Source organism: Leiobunum rupestre, chromosome 3, assembly GCF_980474605.1.
Source record: "Leiobunum rupestre chromosome 3, qqLeiRupe1.1.hap1, whole genome shotgun sequence".
Classification (NCBI taxonomy): Eukaryota; Metazoa; Arthropoda; class Arachnida; order Opiliones; family Sclerosomatidae; genus Leiobunum; species Leiobunum rupestre.
The window spans coordinates 46,316,912-46,333,221 of record NC_143386.1 but is presented as its reverse complement, the minus strand read 5'-3'; the positions used below and the strand labels follow the sequence as shown (position 1 = coordinate 46,333,221).

The window sequence follows — 16,310 nt, the reverse complement described above, 5'->3', positions numbered from 1 at the left end:
GGCCTTTCCCATATTCGAATCTAAAAAGGGAGTCCCTGCGTAGCTGGGGCCATCTAGGCAAAAATATGTAAATGTATATCGAGAGATAAAAAGGGGGCTTATGTTACTGCCTGTATGTCTGGCGTTAACATTCGGCTATCCTGCATACTTTAGGCTCCTGACTAAATAGTGTATTAAAAACGTGCGGCCTAGCAAAAACACGATACCGATACAAAATAAGTATTATGACAAACATTTACATGATACGTGGTAAAATAATACTAATTGCGGTTTTAGGAACCTTATAAACCTTACAAATATCGCAGTTTCTTTGAACTTAATTATAATCTCCGTTCTTTTGACTTTCACGAGAGTTCATAATCTTTTAGGTGTTTTGGCTTCTGCCGTCGTCGCGAACTGGTACGTTTCTGATTGTCGGTGGGTTCGTCAGTTTCAGTGAGCGTCTCTTCTGGATCAGTCGTCCCAGGAGTTGGGCGGTGACGCAGAACTGCTGGTGCTCGGCTGGGGTCTCGGAGTTCGTGACTGGCTTCGGTACTTCCGTCGTCGTCAGATGATGAATCTAAGTTGTCGTGTCCATCGAATAGGAACCATCGTTTGAGTTTATCAGCTGGTGCGGTGTTACGATAAAAGCGCTGACTTCGTTGTATCTCTGGAAGATCCTCGATAACAAATCTATCGTGAGGAAGTGTTTGAGAGATGACGTAGGGTCCCTTGTACTTCGCATTGGTTTTGTGGGGTTGACCCGTTGCTGTTGGGTCTCTTTCAACCACTACCATATCTCCAACCTTGTACGTGGGAGCTTTGGCTCTTTTGGCGTTATACCGCATTCGTTGTCTTTCTTGGTCGATTTTGATGTTGTCTAGAGCCTGTACCCTCTTCTTTTGTAGGTTTTCGTCATTTTGTTGATCTAGTGCGTCGATCAGTTCATTTCCTTTTGGGTGTCGTGAACGGAAGTTGAAGAGTAGAGAGAACGGTGTACTTTTCGTGGCTCTGTGCAGAGTATTATTGACGCCCCATTGGACTTGGGTTAGGTGGGCGTCCCAGTCTTTTTCGTCTGCGCGAACGCATAGGCTCGCTATAGCTGGCGTTATTGTCCTATTATAACGTTCGACTTGGCCATTACCCCGTGGGGTGGCCGTGGCGTTTTTGACATGAATTATGTTGGCTTCTTTGCAGAAATTTTCGAAAGTCCGACTTGTATAACAAGTACCTTGATCCGTTATGATCCGCCTAGGAGGGCCGAATATTCCAATAAATTCTTCGAGTATTCTTCGTGTAGGTCCTGCCCCTGTGTTCCGTACTGGTCGAATAATGGTAAACTTCGTAAAGGCGTCCACTATGACTATTAAGTAGGCGTTCCCTTTAGTACTTGTGACGAATGGACCTAAGTGATCAGCGTGTACCGTGTCCATTGGTGTTCCAATCTTGTCGATTGGGTGAAGAAGTCCTGGTTTCTTTCCTCCTGGCGTTTTGTGGAATAAACATGGCAGGCAGGAGGAAATATACCTTCGGACGTATCGTTTCATCCGTGGAAACCAAAATCGTTCTTGGATTTTTGCGTAAGTCTTATCCACCGCAAAGTGGCCTATCTCGTCATGATTCTTCTTCACGATTTGCCAACGTGCCTTATCTGGTACAACCCATCGGAGCGTGTCATCGGTGGGGTCTTCCTGATTTGCGTGCCGGAACAGTCGTCCATCCTTTAACTTGAAATCTTTCTGGACTTGGATATCGTGTTTGGTTAATTTTTCTGTCTTCTTTAATTGCTCGATAATGTCCGTGATTTTCGGGTCCTGTTTCTGAGCGGTTACAAGCCAGTCTTCGATCGTAATTGACATGTGACAAATCTGGAGTCCGCTGGCTATTTCGACCTCTTCTGGTTCGCCGTATGGGGCGCGGCTAAGAGCGTCGACGTGAGTCATTGTCGAACCTGGGCGGTGAATTATGGTGTAGTGGAAGTCTTCGAGCTTCAGGCACCATCTCCCAATTCGTGGAACGATATTCTTTTTCGCGAACGTGTTTCTGACAGCGTTACAATCAGTCATGATTGTGAAATGTCTTCCTAAAAGGTACACTCGAAACTTGTCGACTGACCAGCAGATGGCTAGAGTCTCTAATTCGTACGAGTGGTAACGAGCTTCATCCGCAGTAGTACCTCGGCTTGCGTAGTAGACTGGATGCATTCTTTCATCCAGTCCCTTTTGCATGAGGACTGCGCCCAGCCCTATTTGGCTTGCATCAGTGTGCAGTTCCGTTTCCGCTTTAGGATCGTACAGTGCTAAGATTGGTCGTTCTGTCAATCGTGCTTTTAACGTGTCAAACGCCTTCTCTTGCTCGGGCTTCCATACCCATGTGGCGTCCTTCTTCAGTAACTGGTTTAGTGATCCAGCTATTCGGGCGAAGTTCTGTATGAATTTCCGGAAGTATCCGGCCAATCCCAAGAATCGCCTTACTTCGTGAACGTTTCTTGGCGTTGGGAAATTCTGTACGCATTCTATTTTAGCCAGTCCTGGTTTAACCCCTTCGCTACTAACTTCCGATCCAAGGTAGTTGATTTTGTCCATCAAGAAGTAACATTTCTTTCGGTTAAGGGTCAGTTTTGCCCTCCGTAAAACGTCGAAAACTTGTCGCAAGTGGCTTAGGCTTTCTGCCACTGTGGTTGCTGGCACCAGGACGTCGTCCATGTATGCCATGGCGATGGTATAACGTAGATTTCCCAGAATCGAGTTAATCATTCGTTGGAATACCGCAGGTCCGTTGGTGACGCCGAAAGGCATTACTTCGAATTGATAATGGCCGTCTGGGGTCACGAATGCAGTTTTCTCTTTTGATGACGCTTCTAGCGGGATCTGATAATAGCCTGAGGCTAAGTCCAAACTTGAGAAAAAGTTGCTTCCTTGGAGGCGTTCCATCTGGTCTTCAATTCGTGGAAGCGGGTAGGCGTCGCGTTTTGTAATCCTGTTCAAGGCTCGGTAGTCGATGCATAGACGTTCATCTCCATTTTTCTTTTTCACAATTAGGATTGGGCTCGCATACGGAGATTCAGATTCAATAATGATACCCAGTTGGAGTAGCTCTTTCATCTGCTCCGCTACTTTTTCTCTTTCTGAATGAGAGAGACGGTATGGTCGGAAAGTGACGGGTTTCGGGCTGTTCAACTCAATCGTCATCATAGCTCGGTCTGTCCGTCCCAAATTTTCCATCCCGTCGGAGAAGACGTCTCGAAATTCGTTAACGAGGTCTAATAACTGCTTCTTCTCGTCGTTCGTTACGCTTGGTCCAACGTTTAACTCGTCCTCCGTGATTGGCATTAAGGATCTTTTCTCAATCTGCATTACGCCCGATTTTAAGTTTTCTTCCGCTGCAACGCAGACTTCGGCTTGGGCAATCTTTTGTCCTCTTCGAAAAGTTAATTTCTTATTCGAAAGGTTCATGATAGGAATTGCGGATTGTCCTTCTTCGTTTATTCGTGTGATGCTTCTTGGAATGCAGTGCTCGTAACCCGGCCTCTGACGTTGTTGCATTTCGACGAACAAATCAGATTCTGGCGTTCCAGGTGTTTCCTGTCCTCCTACGTGAACATCGATGAATCCTACATACCGAGGAGGTATGACCGTGGCTTCTTTAACCCAAAGCTTCAATCGGGGTTTCGGTAAGTCTGGTATTTGAAAGTTTTTTAAACAGTCATCTTCATCTTCAGACGTTTTCTTTTCTTCAAATATTCGAATTGTATTCTTACGTCGAACGATTACTACGTGCGGTTGTTCGGAGAACGGTTGGCCCACCAGCAATGGAATGTGTTGAGCCTCGTCTGGAACTACATGAGCTTCCACTTCTGCCTTCGCTTGGTCGATTTCTAGGGTGGCTGTGAAAACACCTAGAATCTTAGTTACTCCGGCTCCATAACCTTCAATCACCGCTCCGTCCTCTGGTGGTTGGTATTTGATGCCCAGTCTGTTAGCTTCGCTGGCTCGTATGGCAACACACTTGCTACCAAGATCTAGATAGGATCTTATTTCGTGGCCATTTAGTAAGGCGTCTTGAAAATACTTTTCGTTAGTTTCGTTGCCTGTTTTGTTGTCTACGTGAGCGATTGTGTTCGTATTGGTATGGCCACAGTCCTTCGTCTCGTGTCCAGTCTTGCTACATTTCGTGCAGCGGGGCTTGCGCTGGGGTTTCGGGCAGTCCTTGGATAAATGTCCATATTCCGAGCAATTGAAACACAAGGACTCACCCTTCTCGTTGACTCGTGGCTTTCTAACAAATTTCGTATGACTTTGATCTTTCCCCTTCGTGCTGTCGTTTGGTAGCAGGAAGTTGCGTTGCCTGAAATCCCTCTTTCCCTTCTCCGATGTTTCAGATTTATTCCTGTCCCTACCTTCTCGCACGAGCGTTAGTCTCTCTTCCATAGTCTTGATGCACTTCAGCAGTTCTTGGGGCGTTCGATAATCTCTGTTGCTTAAGGAAGTGATCAAACGTTCATCGTTTAAGCCAGTGATGATATAGTCTATCATATCAGCTTCTTGTAATCCGCTAAGTCGGGCCTTAGCTACTTTATCATGATAGTAGGCTTCAATAGTTTCGTTTGGCTGCTTAAGCCTACGTTCCATTTCTCTGTGGAGGCTTTGTTTACCTCTAACAACTGGAAACCATTCCCTCAGAAGACATGTCCATTCTGCCCAGGTATGATTGACAGTCGCTAACCCTTCGTACCATACCTTGGCTGTTCCTTGTAGTTTCGGTATTGCGTGGTTTATTTTCATGGTATCAGTCCAGTTGTATGCGGCACCCGTGTCGTCGACTTTCTTTATCCACGAGTCGACAGTTTGATGAGGGGATTTAACTGGATCAAAGTCGGGGATCAGTTTGCTTCCGTCATTGTAATGGTGGTGTTGTACCGCATGTCCAGCTTGTTCTCGTTGAGGATTGTCTCTTTGGAACGCTTCCAATTGTCGTTGGTGAGCCGCAAGAAGTTGGTTTTGTTGTTCTAGATGCGCTGCAGCCATTGCCGAAATAGATTGCTGTACCGCAGCATCTACCGCTCTTTGTAGTGATGCAGAGAAATCGTTTATGGATATGAAACCCATAGGTGCAACCTCTTCATCCGCTTCGTTACTGGTTCGTGGCATGTTGTCGTTTTGCTGTTCCCAGTTTCCGTTATTTTCCATAAGATCTTCAGGTTGGTTTTCGTGTGTGAAGTCTTCTGGCGTGTTATTCGTAGCGTTGCCGTTGGTTGCTTTGTTTAAGGAAACGTTAGACTCAAAATCAGCTTGCCTGGAACGTTGGGGCTTGATTGTCTTTCCTCTTTCGTTTGCTTCCTGGTTGGCTATAGACTCAGGGCTTTCACCTTTTAGTCTTCTGCTTCTTCGTATTGGTTCGTTTATTCGTTGGTGTTTCTTATTCCCCTGCGTAGTGCTAATCATAGACGTTTAATTGCAAGGCGTTGGGAATATTTCATGCGTTATCATCCGAAAGTTCATGGGGACGACTTTGTTCGTTTTTCGGCAACGTGGGTAGCGTAGCGTTAGGCTTAACGTTTCAAGCCCAATGATCGCTATTTTCGAAATTTTTGGCGTTGATTTTGGGTCTTATCCCACTTCTGAATTGTTAACGTTGTTTTCGTAGGCATTTAGGAAACGTTTACGTAAAGTTAAAATAGTTTAATAGTTGTGAAAAAGTAATCATACAGTACATTCGATTAGACTTTGTCATCGTGCCTCTCAACGCATTGTTCTCGTCCAAAAAAGTTAGTCACTCTCTAACAGGGCTGCCACTTCAGCCTTTCCCATATTCGAATCTAAAAAGGGAGTCCCTGCGTAGCTGGGGCCATCTAGGCAAAAATATGTAAATGTATATCGAGAGATAAAAAGGGGGCTTATGTTACTGCCTGTATGTCTGGCGTTAACATATGGAAGAGTTTCAAAACAATGCCACCTTTCAAGGCGAACGTTATCAGGTTAAACTACCTTGGCTCGTCGAAAAATCAACTCTAAAGAACAACTTAAGCGTAGCAACAAAGCGAATGGGAAGTTTAATCAAACAATTTGAAGCAAATAGAGAATATTATGAAACCTACAAAAGTATCATTATGGAACAAAAGGACATTGGAATCATTGAAATCGTAGAGACTCCAGACACTCCAGGAACATTTTATCTTCCACACCAAGGAGTCAAAAGAGAATCAAGTAGCACAACCAAACTTCGAATCGTGTACGACGCGTCAGCCCACGCCGTTGGAGAACCGTCCCTAAATGACTGCCTGGCATCTGGTCCAAATTTAAATCCTGAGCTGCTTAAATTATGGTTACGCTTTCGAAAACACGCCATAGCCGTAATATCAGATCTAGAGAAAGCCTTCCTGCAGGTGGAATTAAAGAAGGAAGATCGAGATTGTCTAAGATTCCTATGGGTCATTGAAGAAGGTGGTAAATTCAAAAGAGATCAGTTTCAGGTGTTTCTAGTAACAAGGGCCGCGTTCGGAGTTACAAGTTCACCATTCCTTTTGGCAGCTACAATAAAACTACATTTAAAAAAATACGATCAAACTAAAGAAGAAGTCATATCCCTATTGTAGCGCGGGTGTCGAATGTTGGAGATCTCAACCTAGGGACAATCGACTTAAGCGAACCCCTAAGGTACCCGTCTACAATTAATAATAATGACTGAATACGCCCGGGACTACTCGCGTAACGTGATATGGTGGGGTTAGCGAGGGTCCTCAGTATTAAATTGGTGTCTAGGAGAAATTTGTTATTAAACGTATCAAGCCAGTTGTTAGATTGCCAAACACTAATTGATTTAATTTAAACTCAATATCCTAACCAAACATTTAAGCTAACTTAAAACTACCTAAACACTAATTAAACTAAATGAAATATTATCAAACTAAGCAACTGGCCAGTGCTCGCGGCATTAACGAAATGTAAAATCTAGGTTGCAACCATTACTTAACAAAGTTCATCCCGAAATGTTCAGTTGAACTGCGGAAACTTTATCGAAGTGGCAGAGTCCGGTTGGAGCCGTGGAAGAATCTGAGCGACGTTGTTGACGTTTCGGAACAGCGGAACACAGAATTTATGTTGGTGGCGATGGTATCTCGTACAATATGTTGAATGTAGCCGCTGGATGGTTGGGCATAACGAATTGGCCAATATAGATTGTTCCTGTCCTTACCTTGAAGTCAACACGTTTACAGCTCGAAGGTTAAACAAAACACGACTTTAACGTCCAAAATTAGTTGAAATATCAATTATTTTGCTCCGATCATAAAATGGAGTCCTTTTCAAATCAAATTCCGAACCGTTACTATTTCTTTTTTTTTAGCTCGCGTCCGAGCGCGCGTTATTTATCTCGCGTATTATTTTCCAACTCTTCAATTTTGAGAATAAATATAAACGTAAAAATATGTATAATACAAGGAAAGCATATTTTAACACAATAAATAATTTATAATATATATAATGTATAAGAAATATAAATGACTATCAAACAACTGGTCTTAGACACGTCGGCATATCAATAAGGGGTCAAAGGGGCGCTGTGATCTCCTCGCTATCCCACAAAAACAAAGATCTCCCGGTAAAAGGACGGGCCCTTCCCTTACCTGGGGTAAAACACAAACAACCGAATCACCCAATCACCAAAATATTCGACCAGCAATTATTTTGGGGGAAAGGGGATGGTATATTTCTTATTAATTTGATATTTCGCATTACAATTCCCCCCCTACTTAAGTCGAACGTCCCCGTGAGACCACTTTTTTAACAGTGATAGATAAACAAAAAAAAATTAAGTTAAAAAAATATGAGCTCAAATGAAATAACTACAAATCTTCTGGTGCACCATTGTAACAGGCCTTTAGAAACTACAACAAACCAAAAAAAATACCAGGCACACTATCGTCGGACTCTTCCAGTTTGTGGGTCTCGTTGACGAAGGTTGTGAACACCATAACTTGCCGGGGAGCTAGTAACTACAGGGGCATCGACATTTCCATCTATATCTGAATCCCTTAAAATACAATCCGTTCGCTGTACATATGGTTTTAACTGGCGGATATTATGGGTCCCTTTCAAAAGTTTTCCCTTACCGTCCGCTAACCTATATGTCCATTTGGACAACTTCGCGGCCACCCTGTACGGTCCATCAAATTTCGGCGCAAGTTTCACGGCATAATTATCCGCGTTGTTCGATTGAAAATGCGTTTTTTTTAATACTAAATCACGAACGTTTAATTCGACATCCCGATGACGCTTATCGTAAGAAGCCTTCTGAGTAGCTTGCGCTTTCTCAATATTTTTACGGGCGTTTTCTAGTGCTTTGGCTACATCTTTAACAACCCTAAGAGAATGAACTTTTTCTACGTCAGCGCTCAAAAAGTGGTCGGGATCGTGTTCGCTTTGTATACTGAGTGCAGTTCGGAGCTCACGACCGAACATCAAAGCGGCCGGAGTGTATCCGGTGGTTTCAGAGGGGGCGGTTCGCATAGCCATAGCGTATTGCTGTAATCCGCTATCCCACTCTTTATGATTGTTTGTCACATAGGCCGAAATTTTTATACCTATAGTCGCGTTGAACCTTTCGGTGAGGTTCGATTGGGGTGTATAAAATGAAGTAAACCGCTGTTTAACATGGAGCTTTTTGAAAACAGCTGCCATTAACTTAGACGCGAAGGAACTTCCATTATCCGAGACAACGACTGCGGGAAGTCCAAACCGAGAAAATACATCGTCGACTAAATGTCGAACGATCCCGGGGCTACTCGCATTACGCAGAGGGAAGACTTCTATCCACTTGGTTAGGTAGTCCGTTATGACTAATATATAACGAAAGCCACGGTTGGAACGCGGGTAAGGACCTTTAAGGTCCATAGAAATTACTTCCCATGGCTGGGGAATAGCGCTGGGTTTCATTAGACCCGGGGGCGCCTGATGAGAAACCTTATGCGTTTGACAAACATCGCACGAACGACAGTACTTGAGAACATCCAGAGTCATACCATCCCAACTATACTGACTTTGGATGCGTTTTAATGTTTTTTTGACGCCGAAATGTCCCGCGGATGGGATATCGTGGCTAAGATGCAAAATCCTAGCGCGTAGGGATGTAGGTACTAAAACTCGAAATGTTTCCCATTCGACTGGGTTGGCTTTACCGATGTCTTGGTATAAAATTCTATCGCGGATATCGCAACGGGGCGCAACTTTTTCAACCCAATTTCTGATTGAACCGTTAGCTGGGATTTCATTATCCTCCATATATCTTATTAACGCTCCTAATTTTTCATCAGCTCGCTGCGCGGTGATTAATTCTGTATTGTCGAACCGAACTATAGGGGTAGAGTTCGGTACACCGACGATGGCATTTACTTCTCCTTCGGGGATCCGCGATAACGCATCGGCTACCACGTTATCTTTGCCTGGAACATGGTGGATCGTGAAGTCAAAAGCCTGCAACCTAGCGTTCCAACGAGCGAATTTGCCTGTTGGGTCAGGAGCACGATGTAACCATTTTAGTGCCGAGTGATCGGTGTAGACTTCGAAGTGAGTGCCTTCGACGTACGGGCGGAATTTCTCTATGGCCCAAACAACTCCGAGACACTCACGCTCCGTCGTAGAATATTTTTGCTCAGTGACGCTTAGTGACCTACTCGCGAACTGAATAACGCGGCGCTGACCATCAATGTGCTGAGCCAAGACGCCTCCGAGGCCTGTCAGTGAGGCATCGGTAAAAATTTTAAATGGGTGATTATAATCAGGGGTGCAAAGAACCGGGGCTGAGGACAAGCGCTCTTTCAAAACGTTAAAAGCGCTTTCTCGCTGAGCAGACCATTTCCAAGGAGTGTCATTATGCAACAGCGCGTTCAGAGGGCTAGCAATTTTGGCAAAATCCTTAACAAAACGTCGGTAGTAGGATGCCATTCCTAAGAAACGCCGAAGCTGTTTAACATTTTTCGGAGTTGGAAAATTTCGCATCGTTTCAGTCTTTGCTGGGTCGACCATTATTCCGGAGTTGTTCACTATATGTCCTAAAATAGCGCATTCTTTTTGGCAGAATTGCGTCTTTGAAGCTTTAATAGTTAGGCCCGCCTTTGACAACCGGTTAAACACCTCTTCCAATGTTTTAATGTGTGTTTCAAAGTTCGCAGATGCTACAATAATATCGTCAAGGTACGCGCATACGCCACGTCCCGACATATCCAAAAATAACGAATTTACTAGGCGTTGGAAGGAAGCGGGTGCGTTACAAAGGCCGAACATGAGTACTTTAGGCCGAAACAATCCTCTATGGGTTACAAAACTAGCTATGTCCCTATGACCCTCAAAAATTGGCATTTGCCAGTAACCACTACGCATGTCAAGGGTCGTAACAAAGTTGGGTTTGTGTAGCGAATCGAGAATATCGTCTATCCGTGGTAACGGATAGACGTCGCGTCTTGTAATTAAGTTAATTTTTCTGTAATCTATACAGAGTCGCTGGGTTCCATCTTTCTTACCCACCAACAAAGTGGGACTGGCCCAAGGACCAGAAGAGGGCTCAATGATGTCGAGAGTAATCATCTCGTCGATGATTCTATCAATTTCGGCACGCTTTGCGAGAGAACCTATACGGGGCGGTCGAAATTGGCCTATCATTTGTCAAATCAATATAATGTTGAACGCGATCAGTGCGTCCGGGTACTGTAGAAAATATAGGTTTAAATCTGTTAACTAGGGATTCTAATATTTCTCGTTGTTCTAGATTGACCGGGGCGGCTTCTAACGCTTTAAAAAGTTCGTCTTCATCGATTAAACCTTCGGTAACTGCTAAGTTGAAAATTGAATTGTTACTAAAATTTTCCTTGGGATAAATACTTATAGATGGTGGTTTATCATCAACTAACTGCTGAACGCTTAAGTGAAAACAACTACCTGACCTAAAGGAGTCACTACAGTTAATTCCACCCTTAAATTTCAATAAATGATTACTCTGATCTTTCCAATAAAAACTACTCAACTCGTGGTCTACGACCATGCCGGTATGCCTTAAAATATCTTTCCCTAAAATACAAGTGTAGGGAATATTTGGGCAGTAGACTGCCTCAAATTTTACCAGCTTTCTAGGCAAACCAAAATTGACGGTTACTGCCCCATCAGTGGGTAAAAGGGTTCCATCGGGTTGACGAAGGCCTAAAACAGATTGAGAAGTTTGACAACCTAAATTTTCTAATAAGGGTTTGAGACTACTATGAATTATCGTATGTGTTGAACCAGGGTCAATGAGGGCTACGCACGGAACAGTTTCCAAATAAATGTCTAATAAATCTTGGCCCATATTAAAAATATCTGGGTACCCTGGTGGAGAAACTGCCGCGCTAGCTAATTGGGTTGTGTTTATTGTTGAGATGGCGGCCTGCTGCCTGTCAATGCGGCAGAGGCCGTTTCTCTGAACCGGATTCGGAGGGTTCCTAAGGTTAGGACAACGATTTCTAGCGTGGCCGACTTCTTGACATCCGTAACAAATCAAGTTCGGGTTGAAATATGGTCCTGGTCTACCATTAATGGATTGAGTGTTTGGAGCCTGACTACCAAGGTTGCTAGGTTGTTGCCCGCTATAACCACGCGAGTGAGTATTATTATGAGCGCTTTGATTATGGTTTTGGTGCTCAGTTTGGTTAGTGTGATTAAAACTGTGATTACCCCGATTATTACGGCGAGAGTTCTGGTTGCGAAAACCATTAGCGTTACTATTACCCCAAGAGGTGTTGTTGCTTGATAAATCATGGTTTCTCGAGGAGCCAGATTCAGCCTGAAAACTATTTTCACCCTTACGGCGTCCATACTTTTTCTCAATTCTTTCCACCTGGGTAGCACTATCAATAAGTTCACGTAATGTATCGTATCCTCGCGGGTTTATTAAATGAATTCTAATATCATCTCTCATGTTTCTTTCTACATATCTAATCTTTTCACGTTCGGACAAGGAAATATTCAACTGACTAAAAAGTTTTTGCATTTGTTCAGTGTATTCGTAAACCGTTTCCTGAGCGTACTGGAAGCGATCGAAAATTTTATCCTTTACGTGATCGTCGTGCGCTGTACGCTCAAATTGCGCGCGCAAACCCGATTCAAAATCATTCCACGAACTAAAAGGCTGGTTATCACAAAACCAGTCGAGCGCGGCCCCATCTAACATAGCCGGAATGCATTGTTCCAGGAAATCGTCCTCACTTAAGCGGCTAGTTATACGCATTTGTTTGGCGCGTCTGAGAAAATCTTTCGGACCTGTGTCCGTAGGTTTACCGGAATAGGTAGGAGTTTTAAATGGGTTTGAGAAAATAAATGGCGCCAGACTCATTGGCGCGGCTGGCATTTGACCTTGAACATTAAAAGCAGAGTGTTGCACTGAGGAGGTTACCATCGGGTTCCCTGAATTAGTTGTTACCAATTGTGACGATAAAGAGCTAGGCATACTGAGGCTGAGATTAGCCAAGGATGGGACAATTTGATTCACACCAACCGGTGGAATTGCTTGACCCTGATTTGCAACCGTTGATGCCAATGGTGACGGACTTTGGTTCGTGGGAGATTGAAATGCACTTGTCGATGCCAAGGACAAAGTTAGATTACTAACCGAAGAAAGTGCCAGTTGCGCCGAAGTTACAGTAGGCATTGTTGCCGGTAAAGTAATAATTCCCATGGCAGGTGCAGAAGACGCTGGAGGCGCTAAGGGCGGCCTTGCATTTTGGAGTTGGGTTAATGCGTTTTGAAGCTGCTGCTGCTGTGTCGCTAAAGCTTGCAATTGCGCTAAAATATTGGTCAATACGTCCGGTGGGACGTTAACTCCACTACCACTAGCATTACTCGGAGACAGGGGGTTGGTATAACCAATGCCCGAGGTAGCAACATTACTTGCGGCTGGAGATAGCGTTGGGATAGGTGCGATGACCTGATTGGCGGAACCACTACTTGTATTCATCGTACAAGGTATTAAGCTAGCGGGGTTCGCGGATACGGGAGTATTCGACGCGTCTCTATTTGCACTTCGCTTTTGGTAACGAGCTTCTCTTTGTCGTTTGCAATATTCAAGGTAAGTGGGACTGTAATCACCACTCATAAAGCTATATAAATCTTACCAATAAAATATGGAAATGCAGATAATCGGTTAGGGACTCTAAATCAAATCTAGCTAACTTTCTGGAATAGCCGACGAATTTAAAATAATAAAAAAAAAAACCACACACACACACACACCTATTACGTATAGGGAATAGCAACAAATATCATTGCGTTGTCAACCAGAGAGAAATGATAGATTTTGATAAAAGCTACCAACTAACAATTGACTACCAAATTATAAGAGGAAACCAAATTACTCTTCCATTAAACATAAAAGATCCCGGCTGGGCCCCCAAATTGTAGCGCGGGTGTCGAATGTTGGAGATCTCAACCTAGGGACAATCGACTTAAGCGAACCCCTAAGGTACCCGTCTACAATTAATAATAATGACTGAATACGCCCGGGACTACTCGCGTAACGTGATATGGTGGGGTTAGCGAGGGTCCTCAGTATTAAATTGGTGTCTAGGAGAAATTTGTTATTAAACGTATCAAGCCAGTTGTTAGATTGCCAAACACTAATTGATTTAATTTAAACTCAATATCCTAACCAAACATTTAAGCTAACTTAAAACTACCTAAACACTAATTAAACTAAATGAAATATTATCAAACTAAGCAACTGGCCAGTGCTCGCGGCATTAACGAAATGTAAAATCTAGGTTGCAACCATTACTTAACAAAGTTCATCCCGAAATGTTCAGTTGAACTGCGGAAACTTTATCGAAGTGGCAGAGTCCGGTTGGAGCCGTGGAAGAATCTGAGCGACGTTGTTGACGTTTCGGAACAGCGGAACACAGAATTTATGTTGGTGGCGATGGTATCTCGTACAATATGTTGAATGTAGCCGCTGGATGGTTGGGCATAACGAATTGGCCAATATAGATTGTTCCTGTCCTTACCTTGAAGTCAACACGTTTACAGCTCGAAGGTTAAACAAAACACGACTTTAACGTCCAAAATTAGTTGAAATATCAATTATTTTGCTCCGATCATAAAATGGAGTCCTTTTCAAATCAAATTCCGAACCGTTACTATTTCTTTTTTTAGCTCGCGTCCGAGCGCGCGTTATTAAAAAAACTCGCGTTATTTATCTCGCGTATTATTTTCCAACTCTTCAATTTTGAGAATAAATATAAACGTAAAAATATGTATAATACATGTAAGCATATTTTAACACAATAAATAATTTATAATATATATAATGTATAAGAAATATAAATGACTATCAAACAACTGGTCTTAGACACGTCGGCATATCAATAAGGGGTCAAAGGGGCGCTGTGATCTCCTCGCTATCCCACAAAAACAAAGATCTCCCGGTAAAAGGACGGGCCCTTCCCTTACCTGAGGTAAAACACCAACAACCGAATCACCCAATCACCAAAATATTCGACCAGCAATTATTTTGGGGGAAAGGGGATGGTATATTTCTTATTAATTTGATATTTCGCATTACACAATGGCCTGGCGATTGTGGGCCATTTATTATGTATTATTTTTTGGCTTTTCTATTGGGTCGTAAACGACATTTACCAAAGGAATCTTTACTTGATAGAAAGTGGATGTTATACCTTATGTCTCAAAAGTCCGACGAACATATTATGAGATACTTTTCACCTTGTTCAGATATACCCGAAGTAAATGCTTACGAATATAAAAACATTGTCGATGACGTCATACGTAAAATTGTCAATGATAAAACTTTGATAGGAAATAAGTCGATGACCGTTGAAAAAGACCTTTGCGATTGGGCTAAAACAATTATGCCACTAATGAAATAAACTAAGCATTCAAGAAAGTTACTGATTTGAACCTACTGGTAATATTCAGTGACGCCACTAGGCTTTTTTCGAACATAGGCTAAGAAATAAGAGGCCCCCACGTCGCGAATTCGTGTTAGTTTAAATAACCTGGGCTTGCTTAAGCCGTGTGGAAGGGTGGGAGCTAGCCCTCAAGCCACTGCTAACAACTTGCGTCCTCAGCAAGTTTTTATGCCAAGGGAAACCGAAGACCTCGGAGGAACAACGCTTTTAACCAGTGGGGAGATAACTGCAAACTCTACGCTGGAGTGGTTCACAATTTTTCACCCAGTACCTCAAGCTGCGATCGTACCCGGCTCCTCTTGCTGCTAAGTGAAAGTGCTAACCACTTCGCCACCCCACCTACTGCCTTTGAATAATACATAACCCAGCTAGGTAGCAAAACACGTGTATTTATAGTGGAATTTTCGTATTTTTCGTGGATAATACGTGTTGGAAAATTACACACACAGAAGTAACAAATAAGTGTGATCAGAAGTCACAAATAAGTGTGATCAGAAGTAACAAATAAGTATGAAACTGATCGAACTAGTTTTTGTCGTAAAACCAGAAGAAATAAGTGTGACACTCAACGGTCGACTAGTAGTAACAAATAAGTGTGATCAGAAGTAAAAAATAAGAGTGATACTGATCGAAGGAATCTTCGATGCTTTCAAAGTATGACTAGAAGTAACAAATAAGTGTAAATATGTATATATGTGTGACCGTGGATATATTTTGGTTGTGATACCGGCGTTGCAGGTTGCTGTGAATAGCTCAAACAAACTTAACACATTAGAAGGATTGTCTGTATTCTGACCGTCGTAATTGAAAAATTCATTTCATTAAAAAATTATTTGAAAATATTTTTTTTTATTCGAAAGTTTATAAATAATATTGGACATAAAATTTATTAATCGTATTTAATATTTAATTTTAGGCGAGTATGTTAAAAAATTTAAAATGAAAAAGTTGTGGGTGTTTTAATTAACAATAACGCATTATTTTCATTTATGAATGTAGGAGAATTACTAGGGTTAAAGAATGGAAGTTCGATGTTCGTTTAATGTTATTCCGGTGTTTGAACACGTACCATTTAAGGTGTTATACAGGGACAAAGTATGTGTTCGAACACGTGTATTGAATGGTGCCCTAAACGTAAATAACCGGTGTTAAAACACGTGGACGGTCGGTGTATGCACACGTGGACGGTCGGTGTATGCACACGTGGACGGTCGGTGTATGTACACGTGGACGGTTGGTGTATGCACACATGCGAAAAACGTTATCAAATCGTGCTGTAACACGTGTTTAAGTTTGACAGGCTCGCCGTTTTCCCCACGTGAACTCCACACGTGTACCGCACTATCATATTACTCGGGTTTAACACGTGTTTTTGCTATCTGGGAAG

At 42.8% G+C, this 16,310-nt stretch overlaps 2 protein-coding genes across 2 annotated transcripts; one reads left to right on the top strand and one right to left on the bottom strand.

Annotated features, from left to right (window-relative positions):
• Positions 1–344: 344 nt before the first annotated feature.
• On the bottom strand, positions 345–5,423 carry LOC149951971 (uncharacterized). The gene has a single exon (XM_090169706.1). It carries the CDS (start codon positions 5,421–5,423, stop codon positions 345–347), a length of 5,079 nt encoding a protein of 1,692 aa, XP_090025832.1.
• Positions 5,424–5,908: 485 nt separating this feature from the next.
• On the top strand, positions 5,909–6,574 carry LOC149951970 (uncharacterized). Its single transcript, XM_090169705.1, has one exon. It carries the CDS (start codon positions 5,909–5,911, stop codon positions 6,572–6,574), a length of 666 nt encoding a protein of 221 aa, XP_090025831.1.
• Positions 6,575–16,310: the final 9,736 nt, after the last annotated feature.